The sequence below is a fragment of the Marmota marmota genome, unplaced genomic scaffold (assembly GCF_001458135.2).
Source record: "Marmota marmota marmota unplaced genomic scaffold, marMar, whole genome shotgun sequence".
In the NCBI taxonomy this organism is placed as follows: domain Eukaryota; kingdom Metazoa; phylum Chordata; class Mammalia; order Rodentia; family Sciuridae; genus Marmota; species Marmota marmota.
Window position 1 is genome coordinate 25,725,052 of NW_026000240.1, and position 21,851 is coordinate 25,746,902.

General features: G+C 43.8%; 1 protein-coding gene and 1 pseudogene across 6 annotated transcripts in view; one reads left to right on the plus strand and one right to left on the minus strand.

Moving 5' to 3' along the window:
- The window catches only part of Dzip1l (DAZ interacting zinc finger protein 1 like), a 32,933-nt gene extending 22,909 nt beyond the window's left edge, over window positions 1–10,024 (plus strand). For 5 of the 6 annotated variants that reach the window (XM_048793891.1, XM_048793893.1, XM_048793889.1 and 2 more), the window contains 5 exons: window positions 593–782; window positions 3,548–3,764; window positions 4,219–4,409; window positions 7,188–7,327; window positions 9,078–10,024. In XM_048793891.1, the coding sequence (XP_048649848.1) occupies window positions 593–782; window positions 3,548–3,764; window positions 4,219–4,409; window positions 7,188–7,327; window positions 9,078–9,239 (900 nt within the window). In that variant the 3' untranslated portion in view covers window positions 9,240–10,024. The remainder of the gene's footprint in view (window positions 1–592; window positions 783–3,547; window positions 3,765–4,218; window positions 4,410–7,187; window positions 7,328–9,077) is intronic. The other variant, XM_048793890.1, reaches the window with a different exon arrangement.
- Window positions 10,025–19,471: 9,447 nt separating this feature from the next.
- Window positions 19,472–20,205, minus strand: LOC107143150 (annotated as a pseudogene).
- Between the last annotated feature and the right edge of the window lie 1,646 nt (window positions 20,206–21,851).

The window sequence follows — 21,851 nt, forward strand, 5'->3', positions numbered from 1 at the left end:
TTTTTTTTTTTTTTTTTTTTATCTACTGCTTAATCTAACCTTGCTCCTATATTCAGACTTAAAATATTTCTAAACTTGGATGAATCCCTGTCTTGGAATCAGAAGTCTCCGAAGATGCTCTTATGGGCTCTGGGTAGATGCCAAAACCCTTGGAAACTTCCAGTAATTTATGTTTTGCGGTTTAGTTATTCAAACATCTTTATCTGGGGATAGCATATGTGAATGGTGCTAGTTCGTGGGGGTTTAAAAAAGAGCAAGTGACCGATCATCTTAGGATTCAGTGGGTATTGGAAAAGTTTGTCCCAAATAAAGCCCCTTATGCTGTGATATGCATGGAATTGTGACACAACCCTTTGCAGTTATGTTACTGTGCACATTTTGGTGGGGCTCCCAAGCCCTAAATCACCACCCTTTGAGCAACCTGTGAGGCCCCTGCTCTCCCTCCTCTGAACCTCATTTCACTCCCCATCTGCCACCTAAAACATATCAGGCACCAATTACAGAGACCCCCAGGTCAGCCGCTACAGGCATGAGAATAGGGGAAGAAGAAGGGCAGCTTCTGTCTGCAAAGGTGAATTTCTGTCTCTGCTAGGATGCAAAGGGAATCCCAGTTCAGACCTTCAAACACCTGGAGTCCCTACTGAGAGCCCAGCGGGAGCAGAGGGCCCGGAAGTTTTCTGAATTTCTGAGCCTGAGGGAAAAGCTTGTCAAGGAAACCATCCGCAGAGTGAAGGAGAGACAGACCGAGGCTTCCGTGTTTCATCAGGATGGTCAGCCTCCAGGTAGGCTGGGGACAGGGCTTGCTTTGGGACTGTGACCTGGGAGGATCCTGTTCTCACCAAGGCTTGTTGGCACATGAAGAGGGTGTGCAGTTCCTCCCATGAGGCGTTGCCATGAAGGGCTGAGCTGATCCTCAAGGGCTAATAAGTCCAAAAGTCTTGTTCTGGGAAAATAATTAGGAATTGGGTTGGGGGGCCACTTGTCCAGGGGTCATTCTAGCTGGAGGAGATGCAGAGCTGGAGCTTGTGGCCAGTCTGACCTCCTGCTCAGACATGAGGCCTCCCTTGCATCTGGCCTTGCTTGACTTGCTTTGATCATAGGTTCAATTTTGCTCCAACAGACAGCAGCCCAGGTGGTATCTGGCTCTGCACACCAGGCATGCCAATGTGGGAGACAAGCATTAAGGTAGCAGGGTGGAGCAAGTATCAATCAAATCAAAACTTCCTCATAGTGCAGCGATTCTCTGCCTTGAGCAGTGGCACAGAAGCTGGGCTGGGCTGAGCTGCTTTCAGACAAATCTTCAGGGCTCAAGCTTTGTTCCCTGCTCAAGTCAAAGTTATTGCTTTGCCAATTGTCCCTGTTCCCATGGGTTGACAAGGTGAGACTCTGTGTTTTGGTGGAAGATTAAAATATATGGACAACAACACTCAGGTCTCTTCCCTCAAAGATCTTGTGGACTAGGGAAACTTTCCTTCCTAGATTTGAAAGGCTGCATTTCTAGAGGATTCCTAGGTCCACTGTGTTTCTGCTGACCTGGAGGCTCTATGGAGGGCTTCTGTGGGCCTAGGTCTATTCATGCAGACGATGCTCAGCTTCCTTCATATCATCTCCTTAGGTGTGGACACATGTGGCTCAGAAGGAGGCTAATTCTGGATCTCATGTCTGGACAGACCCAATCTGAGCTCCCTAGGCAAAGAGATTTTGTAAAGTGTGGTCTGCATATTTCTGGAAACAAGATGGAAGATTTTAGCACTACACAAACCAATCTTTTTAAAATTTAAGGTTTATTTTTCTTCACATGAATTAGAAAAAAAAAAGAGTATTTCCAATAGAGCAATCCTGTGAGCTCATGAAAATTATTACTTGGACAAGTATAAAACAGGTATTTTATGTTTACAAGTGCTGTCATTTTATATAAAAATGTTAAATAACAGGAAAGTTGGTATGAGAATGGGATAAAAATTATGTGATGATCAGGGAAACTATCCTATTCAGTATAAACTGCTGGTATTATCAAATCTCTAAGGAAAGGACAGATCTTGCCGTACATAGACATCTCTCACATGGGGTATTTGTTCTGGTTACTAACATGCTTTTCATGCTTTGGTTTGCTCATTTGTACAAATGTCCACTCATTAATTCATCTCCCCCCGTCCCCCGTTTTCATTTTAGTACAGTATGTGCTGAGGTTGACTTTGTGCCGGGACTGTCCCCTTACCTGGGAAACTAGCCAGGACTAGGTGATACAATGGAGCCAGGCACAGGGGTGGTGGGACTTCTGAGGAGGGAGGGGACAGTGACTCAGGGAAGATGAATGGAAACATCCTCAGAGCGCCAGCTTCCAAGAGAAAGGAAAGGTATCTTTGTCCCTCTATGTGCCACCCACTTTCTCTTGACCTCTCTCCTTCCCTGGCTCCAGGTCCAGAAAACTGAGGTGTGAGAGGAGGGCACTGGTTTATGGTACTTTGTAATCATTTCCTTCCAGCTCTGAGCCCATGCTCTCCTCCAAGACCCCACAGATGCTCTGCCAACGCTCTCTTCCTATCTCTGATCAGACCATGCCTCTTCTCTTGCTTGGGAGTGGAATTGTGGGATGCAGCAAAATTGGCATCAGGGGTGAATATTTGGGGCAGAGAGACTACCAGGGTTTGCATCTATCACTTTCTTCCATGGAGCTATGGGCAAGTTCCTTAATCTCTCAAAGCCCCTGTAAGGCAGAACAATGCTGTCTGAAGATGCTCTGGCCACCGAATGGATGTTGTATGAAGTGCTTTGTTTGGACCTGGTACACAGCAATTGTGAACAGTTGTTGTTTTCCTTCAGCAAGTTTGTTTTCACCTTTCCCTTCTCTTCATCTCACTCTTTGCTAGGTTCACTTCTGAGTAAATGCATTCTCTGAAAGCAGTGTATTTCAAATGTTTTTTACCTTGAGTTACTGCAGTAAGAAACTCTATTCAAACATATACGTTTTATGGAGAGCACTTGGACTCTCTGTGATGCCCTTTCTGTCCTATTCATTTCATAATCAACTGTTGGGCCCTCCCCCCACCGCCCCACAACAGCGAATCCTGATGCAATTTGGAAAACGGAGGGGTCTATCTAATTGCCAGGCACATGGTGGCCCCAGGCTGCATGTGGGAGGAGGTTGCATGTGGGAGGAGGATGGCCCATGTAGTCCTGCGGCGACCTCTGGTGGCAGCAGGACCTTCCTGCAAGGTTGCCTATATTCCAGCAGCAAGTAGGGAGGGAACATTGCCAAGACCAAGGTCCAGCTCTAGGACAGCTCAGGGTGCTCAGACCTGCTGACTCCTGTGGGTCTCCTGTAATGACACCCTGCTGTTCTCTTAGTCTGATGAAACTGTGGAACTGTGCTCCCCTCAGAGGGACTCCTGGAGTAGGGTAACTTAAATCTGCTGTGGTAATTACTGCTCACTGCAACTGAGTGCCTTGCCCATCTCCAGTGTGTCGGACCCTCTTTCTATATCCTCTCAGGCTTGAGAACCCAGCACAGGCATGCTCTAAAAGTCATTCTTTTCTGTATTTCTAGTCAAAAGCCAGCAGAGCCCACTGGATACCGGAAAGGCCCAGCCAAAGACCAGGACCCTGCACAAGGTGTTGCCATCCAAGCTGGCAGAGTCACCCACACCAACCCTTCAGAACCGCAGCAGCCGTGGCCTTGGCCTGGCCCAGGTGTCCACCCCTACTCCACGCCCCAGGCTACACAAACCCTCCAGCATCCCTGCTTCTCCAGGGCCCGGGTTGAGGTGAGCCCTGAGCTCAGGCCTCTTACTGGTGGTGTCCCTGGCCTCAGCCACCCCTGTCCTGGGCTCCCTACAGGCTTCTGCAGAAAATGGGTTGTGGGGTAGAGATGTCAATAGGAGGTGCTTCAGGTGGGGTCCAACCCAAGCTGGGAATCCTTTGCTCCCAGGCAAGACAGGCCTATCTATCCTCCCCTTCCCCAACTCTTCCTCCAACCCCGGTTGCTACATGGGAGGATGGGGTCCTCAGGCCAGCAGGGCTGCCTCCTTCTGAGCCCCTTCTGGAGGAGAAACTGGTGTGATGGGTCCACTCCTGTGCAGCTCCTGGCTATCATCAGAGCCCAAGGGACAGAAGAGGGCTAGCTCTAGGAAGACCAAACCATCTAGCAAGGTGGTTCACTTTGGATTTTAAAATTTTCTTTCTGGTTCATGTACCCTTCATTTCTTCTCCTTCATGCAGCAGCACGCCCCCATTCAGTTCTGAAGAGGAGTTGGAGGGGGGCACTGGGCATCACGTGCCTCTCCAGCCTCCACGGACTCCTTCCAGGACAGTGCCCAAGCTGGAGGATTCCTGGGACTGGTCTGACACTGAGACCTCAGAGGATAATGCCCAGTCCCCTGGCAAGAGCTCAGGTGGCCTGGCTTCCTCGGGTGAGTGGGACCCCTCGGGTAGCCCTTCTCTAGGACAAGTTTCTTGGGATTTCTGACTTGGCATCTCTTTGTTTGTTTAACTTGGAAAATGTGATCCTCCTTCCCCTCAGATTTTTTTTTTTTTTGGGGGGGGGGGGTGATAGAGAGATCTCAGGAGAAAGCTAGAACATGGGTGAGGTTTATTTGGTAGGTTTATTTGGTACCTTGTGTCGTCACTGAGTTGTTTAACTGTTGGATGTTGGAGGAACCCACTTCTTTTCTCCTCCACATTCTTACAGGTAGAGAATAAACACTTTCACCAGATACATTGAGATCAAAGCCTCATTCTGTTAAGGATGATAGGGTCCAGGAATATCTAAGGCATTAGATAATATCTAAGGCATTCCTGTTAGGGCTAGAGTGAAGAAACAGCCTAAGTGGGGTCCCCTCCAAGCTCCCCAAATCCAGATCCTGAATGTACCTGTGCCAAGGGTTGAGTTGGTAAAGCAAACCTGAGGGGCAGAATCTTAAACAGGCAGCTGTGGGAATTTTCCACTTGACCTCCAAACCGCGCCACAGGTGCAGGGAGAGGGTCAGACAGAAAGAGTGGCATTGTCACCGCCCAGGGGATTTTGTCGTTCCTCCCTTCTTCTTGGCTTCTTCTGTGGGTAGGAGAGAACAGGGTGGTGTGGGGAGAAACTGAGTGAGCACCTCTCCCATTCTTACCCATCCGGGTGGATGAAGAAGTTCTTCTGTAGAAGCTTGAGGCAGAGAGAAAAAGTTTCCCTCTACATTTATTACTGAGTACTCACCACGGGCCCAGCTCTGTGTATATCTGTCCACAGAAGACTCTTGTTTACTCCTCACAGCCCTGACAAGGGAAAGATGTGACCCTGACTTACCATGGCCTCAGGCAGCCCTGTCCTGGGCCCCCTACAGGCTTTTGCACAAAAGGGGGAGAAGAGACAGATGTGAACAGGAGGTGCCTCAGGAGGGGTCCAACCCAAGCTCTTAAGCAGAGATGGAGAGCCTTTGACCACAGAAATGAACAGGAAGTCTTTTCAACGGGCTGTCTCAGTCTCTTCCATCAGCCTGTGGAGCACGCAGCCCTTCAATCATACAGGAAAGGTCTTTGCCCTTTACTGCAAAGAGACAGATAGGAATTCAGCTTGTTGGTGAACAGAGCATCATACAGATGTGAGTCAAATAATATGGTAATTAGAGTGCTTAACTACCCCTTAAACTTACCATCTCCTGTATAACAGGCTACAATGACTAGTTGAGCATTCTTCTTCTCAGAACATCTGTATCCTTTCCATTCTTGCAAGTTTTTCTTATAAAACTGCTAACAGAGGACTATAGCTTCAGTTGCATTTTCTCTTCGTGGCTGAGCTGAAGAGTATAGAATTTTATGTTTCCAGGGTCAGCAAGAAAAGCTTTTGGATTTGTGTTGTTATGGTTTGGATATGAAGTGTCCTCCCAAAGCTCCTGTGTTAATGCAGAGGTGAAATGATTGGAATTTGAGGGCTGTAACCTAATCTGTCCATCCCAGTTTGAACTGGGATGAATGAATAGTACCTGTAGGCAGGTATGGGTGTGGCTGGAGGAGGTGGGTTACTGGGGGCATATCCTGTAAGAGTTCTTCTTTTTTGGGACACTCCCTTTACCCACTCTTCCTGGCCACCATGAGCATAGCAGCTTTCCTCCACTGTACCCTTTCATCACGATGTTCTGTGTCATCTTGGGTCCAAAGCAATGGAGCTGGCTGACCATGGACTTAATCTCCAAAACCATGAGCTCAAAATAAGCTTTTCCTCCTCTAAGTTGTGCATGTCAGGAATTTTGGTCACAGCAATGCACAGCTGACTGACCCATACGCCTAGGTTTGCAATCTGCAAGTCCCTGTCCTTAATGGACTCTGCAGTACTTCAGCATAAGTCAAGCCTGTCAGCCCATGAGAATCCAGTAGAACTGGATCCTTGGAGAAGTCTCGATGCCCTACCAATCAGGGCCATAGGCTGGCAAGGAGTCAGGAATCTCCTGAGGCAGTTCTGGCTCTGTCACGTGCTACTTGCTTGTCCTGGTGCATAGATTTTGGTTCCTTTGTTGTGAAATGAGGTGTTTGGACAACATGATTAGTAAGAGGGTAAGGAACACATAGTAAGCTCTTAACAAACATTTTTTGAATGAGTCAGTTAGCCAGGATCTATTGTAGCTTAAAACACTTTCTCAGGCCCCAGGTATTTGAGTCCTAGAAGGCTGTGTGGAGTTAGGTCCCTGCTTCCTGGTCAGCCTTCTGTCTCTATATCACCTTGGTTTCAGGCATCAGGGCCTGATAATGATCTCCATCTCTGTTCAGTTCCTGTTTCCTACATGGAGTTCATAGAAAGCCTTTCTCTTCTTCAGTTCTCCTGTGCTAATTCATAATTAATATTTATTCTTGTCTCTGTGTGAAAGTTTTGAAGAAGAGCCCATCTGCATGTTAGTTCTTGCATCACACTGAGCAGGGGTCCACCTCAGCCTCCACTGAGAGGAGAGGATGTCTTCCTGAGCCACCATCAGCTGCAATGTCAAGTCAGCACAGTGACACATTCAGAATATTCCAAGCCCCTTGGAACTGGGCATATGCGGGCCTGGGCCTTCTATCTCCTTGCCTTTTTTCTTTGTGGTTGCCCTACATTCTTCCTCCTGACCCTCTCCCCACTTCCTCTATCACATTGTAGTCTGGATGTGACCCATAAGGATGAAGCATTCACTCTCCAGCTCTTTCCAGTGACAAACCACTTGTCCCCCTTCCAGGAACGCTGGTCCAGTCGATGGTCAAAAACCTTGAAAAGCAGCTTGAGACTCCTGCAAAGAAGCCTGCTGGAGGGGTCAGTCTGTTCTTGAGGTCCAACACAGGGCTGCAGAGGGCTTCCACGCCAAGAGGGAAGCCTCAGGTAGGATGCGGGATGCTTGGGGTAGCCCTGATATTTGAAGGGCCTGGGGTGAGAGTTGGGGGGAGGGTCCCACAAGTGTCAGCCTTGACCTTCATAGGATATTGAATGTGACATTGTCTCTCTATACCCCTACACATGTGGAGAGATGGCCACTTTAGAATTCTTTTTGTGTCCATGTTAACATTAGAATCCTTTTGAGCCAGATGCAATGGCACAAGCTTATAATCCCAGTGACCTGGGAGGCTGAGGTTGGAGGATCACAAGCTCAAGGCCAACCTAGGCAACTTAGTTAGACCCTCTCTCAAAATAAAATATAAAAAGGGCTGGGGATGTAGCTCTGTGGTAAAGCACTCATGAGTTCAATTCCTAGTACCACACATGCAAAAAAAAAAAAAAAAATCCTTTTGTTCATTATACAAGCATCCATTCAATAGGTTTAATTCTTAGTCATCTGCCTCTAAGAGTCTGGGAACTGACCACATATGGTTTCTGTTGTGGCTGCTTTATTCCTGCATTATCTCTTCCATGGTTGGCTCCTCCCAAGCCCTCACTCTATCATAACTCAAGGCTGTGTACAGAGCAAAACCCTTCCCTGCAGGGGTAGGCCTTAGAGTGGTACCATCAGAGGCGACAATGTAAAATGGCAATATTTAGATAATTTTGTTATTCAAGGCCATGGCTCATCACTAAGTGACCTGATGGCCTTGCTTCCATCAGGCTGTAGCTGCCATCAGACTTTTAGACTCAGATATGGCACTTCCCCTACCATTACCAGCCCCTTATCACCTTCCACACTCCTGTTATTTTCTTAGGTAGGAAAACTTAGACCTCACTAACTCCAAGCTCCTTTCTCACCTTCTTAGTCAAAGAGGTGCATTTTGGAATACTCAGTGCTAATGCCCTGAAGCCAGAAGTAGTGGACAATCATTCTTTGTTTGTTTCTTTTCTTTCTTTCTTTTTTTTTTTTTTTTAACAGTGCTGGGGATTGAACCCAGAGCCTCATGTATGCTAGGCAACTGCTGTACCACTGAGCTGAACAACCAGCTTCTTCTTTTTTTTTTTTTTTTTAAATAGTATCCCCCTGCTAATTCTTCTTATTACTTAGTGTATTTGGTTTATCATATCCCTTTTCCCACCTCATGAAAGAGGACCAACTGTCCAAAACAGATGGAGGCGCTGATCAGAGCATACTTGCAGTTCAAGGCCCCAGGTGGTTTCTGATTGGTTGGCCTTACATGCCAGGAGAAAATACATAGAGTGTCTAATATTGAAGCCCAGGTGATCAGCGGGGGCACCAAGAGGGGAAGGCCTGGCCCGGGCTGTTGCTGTGGTCTGGGGTTGCCTGATTCCTCTGTGAACTCTGAACCCTCATTGTCTGCAGTTGAACCCCTTTCAAACTGAAGGGTCCTGTGTCCCTTCCTATGGTGCATTCAGCTCTAGAACTTGCAGAGGTTGAGGTTCTGATTTCCAGTTCTGTCCATATGGGGAGTTAAAAATCTGCAAAAATTTGAATGAAAATGCGAGCAACAGATATACACACAGATCTTTCCAAGGTTTGGTTAGTAGAGTTCCAGGGGTATTTGAAATCTCTGTGGCCTCTGAGGTCTCTTGAGCAGGTTCTCTTGAGAAGGCAGGAGTAGTGTCTTCCAAATCTGCATTTGTCCTCATTTCCGTCCTGCATGGTGCTTACCTTTCTATTGTTCTCCTGCATTTATCAAAATGCATTTTCTTCTCCCCTTACACCCCACAGCTTTCTGAAGATGAGAGTGACTTGGAGATCTCTTCCTTGGAAGATCTTCCCCAGGATCTGGATCAAAGAGAGAAAACAAAGCCCTTGTCCTGCTCAAAGCCACCAGAGAAGTCTGATGCCGGTCCTTGGAGCTCTGGCAGACCCAGGGTTTCTGGCTGGTGATCCTGACCAGAGCCTGGCTGGCAGGAAAACCAGCCTTGTCACCTGGCTGAAGCCAGCTAGGGTCCTACCTCAACAAAAGAGGCTGCTGCTAGGTTTCTTGCCTTTACTAGCTACTAAGAGGTTTTCCCTTCAGAGAGAAACAGAATAGGGGACAGATATGATCTTCCCTTCTCTACCTGTGAGGTGCCCTGCCCTAGAGTGCCAGAGGTGTTTGGTAGGGTTCCCTGAATCCCAGGGCTTGAGAAAGAGTTATAACAAGGCTTCCCGCCTCTATTTTCATGTCAATTCCAAACTGAAAGGGGTCATCCAGTCACTCTTCCTAAGCCTTTTATAAATCTGCAGGATCACTGTGGAGATGGGTCCTGTATAGGGTCCTTATGCCTGTCAATGATTGACCCAGATTCACTTATTGAGCACCCTACTATATGCTGGGTTCTCCAGCTGCTCACAGCTGATTTGGGGCACAGCAGAAGTAGGTAGGCAGAATTTCTACAGCCAGGACCAGCATGGGATGGTTATCTAGTGGCAGAGATTAGGGTGTTATAGGAGCATAGAAGAGGCTACCCAACCCATCCTGGGGTGATCTTGGAGAACTTCCCGGGATTGTGATATCTGGTAGGACCAGCATATGGGTGAGATGAAAGGAGAACCCAGACAGGGGCTTCATTTCCCCAAAGGACCACAAATTAAATTTTTGATAACATTTCAAAATCACATTATATACATAGCCACTGTATTTTTTTAGTGTAAAAAAAGTTAGTTTATTATATGCAAAAATTTATATATAAAATGATGTGTGTATTTGTTATTTCTTTATTATTTTGGGGGCTTTGCAGGGGTTGGGTTGGTGAAGAGGGACTCAAGCAATCTGTGCCTCCATTGTGTCAAGTTAAGTCTTTTGGGATGCCATTACCAAGGTGGAAGTCAAAGTTTTATTGAGGAGTCACACCTGGGAAAGGCAAAGGTGTCGGAAGTGGGATTGGATAGGGAAAGGCTGCCGAGTGCAATGCAGAATGAAAAGAGAGGAAGTGGCAGAAAGGAGCAAGGAGGGCCCCTGACTGCAATGCAGGTCTGACAAGGTCTCCACCAACACCGGGGGAAGCTCCAGAGCAAGAACCACTCACTTGGGGAGTCCCCAGTGGGCAGAACCCGCTGGGTCTCATACCTGCAACTGGGCTTGTCCATTGGCTGGGGCGGTTCAGGTGAGTGAGACCTCTGCCTGAATGCTGAGGTGAACCCTATTGGCCAGCTTCATTCTTCATAGTTGAACAGCAATTATTTTTCTTAAAGGAAACTCAGTTCCTTCGTGTCTGGCACAGTAAGTCCTATTTTTAATTTTCAGTTATGGAAAATTTCAAATATACGTATGTACAAGTAGAGGGAATGTCGTCCTGGGCCCGCGTCCACATCACCAGGTATCAGCTATTATCCACTCCACTTGTGGCCAGTCCTATTTCATCCATTACCAGCCCTCACCCCATCTGGGCTTCTTTTGACCTCTGGGTGATCCTGACATCTGGGCTAGACCTGGAAGCTCTTATAGGAGGAGCCAGGGAGGAGTGGTGAAGGAAAGGCATTGCAGGGGTAGGGGGAGTTTGGGGGTGTCATGATATGAAGGAAGCTGTTCAGTGAGGCCAGAGCATAGGTTATGTGGAGCCTCATGTGGGCATTGGGGAAACTCCTTGTGAGCCTCACTTCACCAAACAGCTGAAAATGGGGGATGGATGGTCCCAGGAGCTATGTGGGGAGGAAGAAAGGGCAGCAAGTAGGGAGTGATGGTGGGGTTCATTGCTGCCTGAGAATTCTGCCAACAAAATCACATTGTCCTATTCACTGGGTTTGGGCAAAAAGATGCTTGTCTCTTCCAAAACATCCAGATTCCACATGGCTCTGGGCACACTTCCATTGCCAGTCTCCTGCATCATGTGTGTTTCCAGGGCGACTCTGCTGTTTGACCTTAGGGTTATCTCTGAGGCTGTGGGAGGTCACACAGGCTGCTTGGAGGTACAACCTGGAAGTGAGCTGCCATTCCCAAGGCAGTCCATATTGTGTGGAATGGGTGCTGGTGAGCCATTGTTCCAGGTTCCCATGGGGCTGGGGGACATTTTGAACTTTATCTGCATAGTTTCTCAGAGTTCCTGTGGGATTAAGTCCTACTTCACCTAGCCATTGCTGCTTATTAGTGCACTTTTGATGGCGTCTCTCCCTTCTTTTTTGTTTTTCTCATTCTGTCACTTCTGCATCCTGTGAACACCTCTGAGATACGTGAACCTGTACCCAAGCTTTTGTCTCTGGCTCTGCTTTTAAGGGGAACTCAGTGTGTGTGAGTGTGTGTGTATATGTGGTGGTGGTGGTGGGGGGTGATTAGTACCAACCCAGATGACTATTCTTGAATGCTCATTATTATGTTAAATGTTTCCCAATGGGTTTTCTATCCACTTTGGAGAGTCGACTACATATTACTTTGCCATTTCTATGCTGTTCATCCCTTTTTGTTTTCAAATACATTTTAAAATTCGTTGGCAAGGGAATTAGCCTGGGTTATTTAGAGAAACAGACTCAACAAGATCTAGATCTAGATATGGATATAAATGTAGATATATGAAAGAAAATTTATTAGGGGATTGTCTCACACAATCATGGAGACCGAGAAGTCCGAGGATAGTCCATCTGAAAGCTGGACACGCAGGGAAGACAATAGTGTGTCTCAGTCCAAGCCTGAGGGCTGATCCTTTCTATTTCTTTCACCGTCAAAGTCCAAAGACCTGGGGGCCTGGGGATTCAATGGTGCATCTTCTAGAATCCAAGTCAGAAAACCTTCTCCACAGGCAGGAGAAATTGGATGTGGGATGGGTGGGGGAAGAGAGAGAGAAAGCACACATTTCACATCGGGTTAGAATGGGTCTTCCTTACTCAGTTTACTGATTCAAATGCTATTTTTCTCTGGAAACAGTCTTTCAGTCATACCCCCAAAATAATGCTCTTCCAGGTTCCTGGGTATCCCTTAATCTCATCAAAGTGACCAGTAAAATTAATCATTACAGAAAGATTTGTAAGGACTGTAGAACATATGTGATACAGTATTTTAAAATGATGCAATAAAATGGATGCAGAGAAATTAGAAACTACAGGTAAGCAAAAAGAACATAAATTCAAATAATCCCCCAATTCAGTCTCAACTATTATTATTTTCTTTAATTTTTAATTCTAATTTGTTATATATGCAGCAGAATGAATTACAATTCATATTACACGTATAGAGCACAATTTTTCATATATCTGGCTGTATACAAAGTATCTTCATAGCATTCCTGTCTTCATATATGTACTTTGGGTAATGATGTCCATCTCATTCCAACTGCATTTCTAACTCCATGCCCCCTCCCTTCACCTCCGACTCCTTTGCCCTATTTGGAGTTCACCTATTCCTCCCATGCTCCCTCTCCCTACCCAACTATGAATCAGCCTCCTTATATCAGAGAAAACATTCGGCATTTGTTTTTTTGGGATTGGCTAACTTCATTTAGGATTATCTTCTCCAACTCCATCCATTTACCTGCAAATACCATGATTTTATTCTCTTTTATTGCCAAGTAATATTCAATTGTGTATATATGCCACATTTTTTTTATCCATTCATGTACTGAAGGGCATCTAGGTTGGTTTCACAGTTTAGCTATTGGGAATTGAGTTGCTATAAACATTGATGAGGCTGTGTCCCTGTAGTAAGCTTTTTTGAAGTCCTTTGGGTATAGACTGAGAAGAGGGATAGCTGGGTCAAATGGTGGTTCCATTTCCAGTTTTCCAAGGAATCTCCATACTGCTTTCTGTATTGGCTGCACCATTTGCAGTCCCACCAGCAATGTATGAGTGTGCCTTTTTCCCCACATCCTCGCCAACACTTATTGTGGTTTGTATTCTGAATAGCTGCCATTCTGACTGGAGTGAGATGATATCTTAGGGTAGTTTTGATTTGCATTTCTCTAATTGCTAGAGATGATGAGCATTTTTTCATATATTTGTTGATTGATTGTATATCATCAATTTGTTGATTGATTGTATATCATCTGTTCAGGTCCTTGGCTCATTTATTGATGGGTTATTTGTTATTTTGGTGCTTAGCTTTTTGAGTTCTTTATATACCCTAGAGATTAGTGCTCTGATGTGTGAGGGGTAAAAATTTGCTCCCAAGATGTAAGCTCTCTACCTCACAGATTGTTTCTTTTCTTTTTTAAATATATTTTTAATATTTATTTTTTAGTTGTAGTTGGACACAGTACCTTTATTTATTTTTATGTGGTGCTGAGGATCGAACCTAGGGTCTCGTATGTGCTAGGCGAGTGCTCTACTGCTGAGCCACAACCCCAGCCCTCACAGATTGTTTCTTTTGCTGAGAAGAAACTTTTTAGTTTGAGTCCATCCCATTAATTGGTTCTTATTTTTAATTCTTATGCTATAGGAGTCTTATTAAGGAAGCTGGGGCCTAATACAACATGATGGAGATTAGGGGGTTTCCTGCCGCAGTCTGGCTGGGCACAAATCACCAGCCACTGAAGCAGGAACAAACTTTATTTCTGAACTCCACCAGCACACTCCACACACGCTCCCCGGGAACTCTCCCAAACGCCACGCAGCTCCTCCAGGAACCACCAACCGGAATTCCCTCCTCCGGCACTTCCCCAACCAATGCGAACTCTTCAGGAATCCCCGTGAGAGCTCAACCAGAACTCAACGGTAACTCTGCGAGAACTCAAAAGTCATCATCTTAATGGCTCGCTGGCGTCATCTCTCAACCACCACTTCTGGCAAAAATGCCATGCGTCATCCCGACTCAGCTGTGGCCCTCAACAGTTTCCAATTCATTCTTCATGTTTGGAAAGTTTTCTGATATTATTTAATTGAATAGATTGTTCATTCCTTTGGTTTGGACCTCTGTATCTTCCTCTATCCCAATAACTCTTAAATTTGATCTTTTTATGCTATCCCATATTTCTTGAATGTTATGCTCATGGTTTATTAACATTTTCACTGTGTGATCTAAATTCTTTTCAAGATTATATATTTTATCTTCATTGTCTGAGGTCCTGTCTTTCAAGTGGTCTACCCTGTTGGTGATGCTTTCAATTGAACTTTTAATTTGGTTTATCGTTTCTTTCATTTCAAGAATTTCTGTTTGGGTATTTTTTAGAACATCTATCTCCCTATTAAAGTAATCTTTTGCTTCCTGTGTTTGTTTATGTAGCTCTTTGTTGAAATGATCTTTTGCTAACTGTATTTGCTCTCTTATATCATCCTTTAATTCACAGAACATTTTAATCATCCTGAACTCCTTCTGTGTTATTTCTTCTGCTGTGCTAGCCATGAATTCTAATAATGTGGTATCTTTATTTGTTTGGGGCACTTTCTTCCCTTGTCTTTTCATGTTGCTTATGTGTCTTCCCTTCTAGCACTGTGGGTCCGAGGCATTATCGTTTTTTACCTATAGGCTTATGGTACTCCTGTAGGGCTCCAATATCTTTCCTTTGTGGGGAAGGAAAATGTTAACAGATTCCAATATAAATAATATACCACCTATAAATAATCCATTGCTTTTAAGATGTTTATAGTTTGGTCACAACGTACAGGAATGTTGAATTCAATTACTATCTATAACATCATCAGTAGGTTTGTAAAAGGGTTTACAGTTTTTGATGGTGGAACTGGGAGTGAGATGTAGGATGATATTCTGAGGAGTCAGGATGTGAGGATACAGAGTTAGCATATCTTAGGAAGTGTAAAAGACAAATCTAATGAAAAGGGTTAGTAGCAGGAGAATAAATAGGAAGTAATTTTGGGTAGACAAGTATGTGGGAAGACAGTATAGTACATAAAACAAACACACAAATGTATTAAGAAAAATAAAGGATGTTAAAATAGTAAAAATTGGAGGAAAAAAGAAAAAAGGCATATACAACACAACTTTAATATACTATTCAGACATCCCAGTCCTCATAATCCTAATTCATGCAATGTACTTGGTTTCACATATGTTGGGGATGTGAGGGTGGGAGAATAGATGGGGAAAAGAAAAAGAGAAAAAAATCTCAAAAGAAGAAATCAGGATTGTTAATTGTTTATGTTGGAGATCAGTATCTTTCCTGGTTCCGTTCTCATCCAACAGATGGGGTTGTCTGTTGTTAGCTGATATCTCCGCCTTCAGGATGATGAAGGTAACCAGGGTGGGAAGGCTGGTCCTGGTGCAGGGCACCTGGAAGTGAAGTGTGGCACCTGCCAGTCCCTGAAGGGATTCAGCACCTAAAGTGTCTCTTTTTGGGTCTGCTTGTATGACTTGAGTGCCCGGTCCTATCTCCCTGTCCTGCCTGAAGATTTCCCAGTTCCTGGTCTCTCTGTTAGTCTTCAAACCTTTGTACCCTCTCCTTCTAGAGACCTCTGTCACTGGGCTATCATGGGCAGTGCCCTGGTCACACTGCGCATCCATCCCACTGAGTGCTGTTTTGAATTGCAGTTACTGTGCTGGGTTACCAGCTGCTGGGGAGAGGGGAAACATGATACTTGGCCAGTTAGAATTCCATTCTGGGAGCTGCCCCCATCAAAGATGGTGAGGAAGGTCAGAGTCAACTATTATTAACATTTAGATGTACATGCACTGATTAAAAAAGAAAAGAAGAATCATCCAGGGTTAAAGTATATTTATTCTTCTCTAGCTTGATTTTCTTCCTCAAAAAAAAAATAGATTAGAAATGTCCTTATATTAATACAGATAGATCAGCATAATTATGTTTAATAGTCACATGCTAATTTAAGGCAGATTACCAAAATTTCTAATTAATCAGTCATTTCCATCTGTTGTCATTTATAAATTATAAGGTGATTTAAAAAAATGTGGACATACGTCTTTGTGCACATGAATAAGGTTTTCTTAGAAATCAGGTCATTGGGCCAACACAACAAGAGCCAGCAGTCTAAGCCAGGCTCTGGTGCAGATTCCTCCTGAACATTAACTGATTGAATCTCACAGCAATCCTTTGAGGTGGGGCCACTTGACTTGCATTTTACTGTATAGGAATGGGGACCCACAGCTGTTAAGAAACTTGCTTTGAGGTCTGCCTCTCATGAGTGGTGCCATTGGGAATTGACTGGGAAACAGCCCTGGAGCTCTGGCCTGCAGCTCCCTTGTACTTTCTTACACACTACCGAATACTCTCCAGGAAACTTAAGCCAGTTTCATGTTCTCACTGCCTCAGGGAGATAATTTTTGCCTTCTCTTGCCACTATGTTTGACAATGTGATACATGAAAAGAATAAGTCTTGTTTTTTAAAAAAATCTTTTTTTTTAAAATATTTCTTATAAAGTGGGGTTCTCTTTCATTCTTTTTCACATCGATCATTTCTGTTTTTTCTTTTATGAATTGCCCGATCATATTTCTAACCCCACCTTTTTTAGTTGATGTAGTTAACTTTTTTTTTGAGAGAGAGAGAGAGAGAGAGGAGAGAGAGAGAGAATTTTGTAAATATATATATATATATTTTTAGTTTTTCGGCGGACACAACATCTTAGTTTGTATGTGGTGCTGAGGATTGAACCCGGGCCGCACACACGCTAGGCGAGTGCGCTACTGCTTGAGTCACATCCCCAGCCCCGATGTAGTTGACTTTTCTTTGTTGCTGTTTTCTTCATCTTTTTATTATGGAAAATATCAAGTATATATAAAAATAGAATTATATAATGACCTTGCTGTCCCTATTACTCAGCTTCAACAAATGTCAACAAATGTAGGGAGTCTTGTTTCCTGTATGTCTCTCATCAACTTCCTCCCAAATAATCATATCATTTATATCAATAAACATTTCTTTATTTATCTATGAAAGATTCTCCCTTTACACAAACACTATACACCATGACCCTACAACAAAAAATCAATACAAATATCATCAAATATTCAGCATCCTTGATTTCTCTATTTTTCTATACATTTCATAATAAGTATTCCTTTCCCATTTTCCTCTTTCCCTTCCTACCTCTCCTTTCCTTCCTTTACACTGAAAGGAAAGTTACCACGACACTCGGAGCGACCAAGAGATCTTTATTGCGGCAGTGTCTGATTAACAGGGAAGGAGGAGAAGAGAGAGAGAGAGAGGGAGAGAGCGGGGAGAGAGAGAGAGAGAGGGGAAAGGGGAGGAGAGCAAAGCACAAGACAGAGAGGAAAGAGAGAGAGGGAGAGAGAGAGAGTGAAAGTGAGAGAAGAAAGAGAGCGAGAGTGGGGCACCTGGCAGGAGAGGGTTTTTATGGCCAAAATCGAATGAAGTCTTTGGGTCTGCAAGCTGCCTTGTTGGCATAAAGTCATTGGATCACACAGTAGTTGCTAAGGGTGTCATCTTCTGCCTTCAGGCAGATGGGGTAGGGGTCAGATGTGGGTTTCTGTTGCACCAGACAGGTGGGGGTCTAGTGTTCAAACTTGAGTTGGGTTGAGTGGGGTTGAGTGTTCAACTTTGAGTGGGGTTGAGTGGGGTTGATGATAAGGAATCAGACAGGTGAGGATGAGGGTTGAGCGTTCAGCCCACTCTGCAGCTAACATTTGTTCAGCCTGCTCTGCAACTAACATACACTTTGTGTTATATTTGTTGTTGCTGAAGAAGTCAGATTGTTTGTCTTTTAGAATTCCCCTTCATCTGAATTTTGCTGATTGATTACTGTGGTGGGGTTTAGTGTATTCCTCTTTCCCCTGAACTATCTGTAAATTTGTTGTTATATCTAAATATTTCATCAGATTCAGCTTTTTTCAAGACTCTTCACAGGTGGTTGGTGTACCCTTTCATGAGGAGACATAGAAGAGTTCACTTATGCTGTTGATGATAACATTGATGATTGACATTGATGATAATTGTTTAAATCCATCTGTAGATTATGTATCTCTAAACTTGTGGTTTTCTAATTCTTTTGACATTTGCTTTCTGAGAAGCTACAGTTCATATAGGACAGGCAGTTCAGGGCTTGATTCTTTTTCCTTTTGAATAATGAGTTGGTTTCCTAGACTCCTGTATAGGTACTGCATGACCTCATATATTTAAATATATTTGACTTGTTTAAGTCCACTATTGCTGTTACCTTTGCTGATGATGAAATTATCCTGTCTTTGGCCAGTGGGAGTTGGATCCAGGAACCAACTTGGGGAAACCACCTCTCAAGTTGGTTCCCAGATCTTTCTGACCTTAGAAATGTATGAGAGGATCTTCCAGGTTCCTCTCATACACTTGCCCAGATGTAAAATTAGTGATTTATATAAGGGATCCTGGTTTCTTTTAGAAGAAAATTATAGACACAACCCAGGTGCTAAGGGTGCCCATTGCTACTGGACATACCTTTGTTTCTAAGTCTTTCTAATGCAGAGAGATAAGAAATACCATGAACGAAAAATACATTATGAATTCATACAGTATGCATTTGCAGTGTCTATTTAATTTCATTACTATAAGATTTTTACTTTATCTCATTGATTTAACATTTGTATCTCTTTTCTTCCACACCAAAAGTTCTGGCTCTAAACATTACAGACACAGGCAGAATAGCAAAATCACAACATTATTGCCAACAATATGAATACTGAAAACAACTTAAAATTTATTAACAATCTTTGAAGTTCTTCTCGTCCTTAGAACTTATCCCACTAAGGATGCCCAGTTAAATTGCTGCATTTTAATGTCAATTGGTATAGTCCCTCTCTGTGGTGTTTCTGCTGAATGTCTTATTTAATTCTTGACTTTTAGAGATTGCATTGTTATTAGTTTGTCTTATTGCTTTTAAGAGTTCTTTCTTTTTTCTTCAAAAATAATTTGTTTTTGATCACAAAACAGAGGGAAGGAGCAAGGGCAATAGCACACTCCCTTGATCACATCTTCCAGTTTTTGCACCTCTAAAACTTGTCCCATTCAGCAGGTGCTCTCCCATTTTGTTAGCTACAGAGTAAAGGATGGACACTCCTGCAGTCAGGCCAGCCTCCCCCACCCCTTAGTGTTCCAGGTCATTTTTTTTGAATACTGCAAGTAACTGGTGGTTCTATCAATTTTCTAAAACTCATGAATGAGCAGGACGTCAGAAATGTACGTCCTGCTCTTGCTCCTGTTTCAGAAAGACCTTCTGAAACAGGAGCAAGAGACCAAGGCTAGGCCCTTCTCTTCCTCAGCTTTCCAGGTCCCAGGCTGAGGCACGTGGAGAGCTGTCCTATGTCCCCCATATCTCAGGGTGGAAATGGAGGAAGACCAGGCCAGGCCAAACATGAGGCTTAACAACAGTCTTTATTGGGCTCAGACCAGGAGTCCATGGGTCCTGAGAACCTCTTTGAACTTGTTAATTTTATTCTCCATGTTTTTTTTCCCCCGCAGCCACATAAGCTGTTTTTTTCGTAATGGATCTTGGCTTTCTCCTTCCTCTTCTTCTCCAGGGAGGTTGTCAACCTCAGGAGACAGGCCTACACTTTCCTGTAGGCTTCAGACGCACAACCTTGAGGCAGCCGGAACCACCATCAGCTCCTTCTGCTCATAGGCACAGGCCTTTGGAATCCCATCAAACACCTCGAGGATGCCCACAGCAGCCTAGAGTGGCTCAGTCTGTCTCGCGAGGCAGCGGGCCCCGCCCAGTCTGCCGGAAGTGAGGGGGGAGGCCGGAAGTGAGACTGGGGGCCCCCGGAAGTGGCTTGGGTCCTGGAATGGGTTGGTTTCTGTTTGTTTGAGGAGGAAGGGCAGGTACTTCAACTTGTTTCTGTAGAAATTTCCAGAAATGTTGATTCCCTCGTGGCACACCACCACCACCTGGCGGTTCAGCAGTACCTGTTTAACCACAATGGCCACCAGGCGGCCCAGGAGAAGGCCTCGGTCATCCAGCACCAGAACCTGCCCCTCTGCCATCTTTGGCAGCCTCAAGAGTTCTTTGTGTATTGAAAATATTGATCCTTTGCCATGTATGTTACGTTTCTCCTTTTTTGTTTGGTTAATTGTTAATTTTGTTCACGGGGTTCTTTGCTGTAGAGGGATCCAATTAACCAGTTTTACTTTATAATTTCTGCTTTTGATGTCATTCATTTTTTCCCCCTCTTTGCTGTTTTTTTTTTTTTTTTTTTAATTTTTATTGAGACATTCAGTGGAGCAGATAAAGGAGAATGAAAGGAAGCCCGGGACAGAAAAAAGCAAAAGACATTGGAAAGAATCTGTCATATTGATTTCTGCTTCTGGTACCTCTATTTCAAGATTTATATACATTCTTCTATATTCTATTTTCCTAGTTAAAAAGTTTTTAAAAATTGAATGTTTAACATATCTGGATTTTTTTTTTGGGGGTGGATGTTAACTATGAATTAGGGATCTATTTTATTTTTACAGTTAGCAGCATCTCAACTGCATGTAACAATTTATCCTCTGTTTACTTTAAAAATATATCTACCTTCTCAAATATAAGTTATATGTGATTAGTATGTTTCCATATTTTCTATTTATTCCATTAATTTGACTATTTTGACCCAAGTATTGCGTTTTTTTTTTTAGGTTTCTCATTTTTTATTGTAACAAAATATACGAACATAAAATTTACTGTTTTCATCATTTTAAAGTCTACAGTTCTAGATGTTCTCATCACTATTAAATAATCAACACCATCCTTATAGAGGCATTTTTTTTTTAAAAAAAACTATCCCAAATGGAGAACTGTGTACCTGTTAAATAAGAATAGCCCATTCCCCACTGTCCTCAGGCTTTGGTAACCAGGCTTCTACTTTTTATCGCTGTGAATTTAAGTATTCTGGGTACTTCTAAATGTCTTTGTGTGACCAGTTTAAGATTTAACATAACATTCTCAAGGTTCATGCTTGTTGTAGTATGTGTCAGAATTCCCTTCCTTGTTAAGGCTGAGTAATATTCCTTTGTATGAGTATGTCACATTTTCTTCATCCATTTATCTGTCATGTATACTTGGGTTGCTTTCAAGTCGTGGCTATTGTGAATAGGCTGCTGTAAACATAGGTATGTGAATATCTCTTTGATATTCTATTTTTAATTATTTGAGTTATATAACCAGAATTGGAATTGATGGATCATATGGCAATTCTATTTTTTGTTTTCTAAGGAAACCATATTGTTTTCCATAGTGGCTGTACAGTTTTGCATTCTCACCAACAGTGCACAACGGTTCCTACTTCTACATCCCGGCAGACATATACCTGATAAATTAACACTACATGTTTTAGTCAGCTTTGCATCACTCTGACTAAAATACCTGACAAGAACAACTTAGAGGAAAAGTTTATTTTGGCTCATGGTTTCAGAGGTTCAGTTCATAGTCAGCTGACTCCATAGCTCTGAGGCAGAGAGAGCATCATGGTGGGAAGGTGTGGTAGAAGAAAGCAGCTGAGGATGAGGTAAAGGGGAAGGAGGGAGAGAGAGAGAGAGAGAGAGAGAGAGAGAGCGCACGCAAGAGAGAGAGCGTGAGCACGCGAGAGCAAGCATGTGCAAGGGCGATTGATAGCTCTACTCAACAGGTACAAAATATGAGCCCCAAAGGCACACCTCCAATGTTTTGCTTTCTCCAGTCACACTACAGTTACCACCCAGCTAATCCATCAGTAG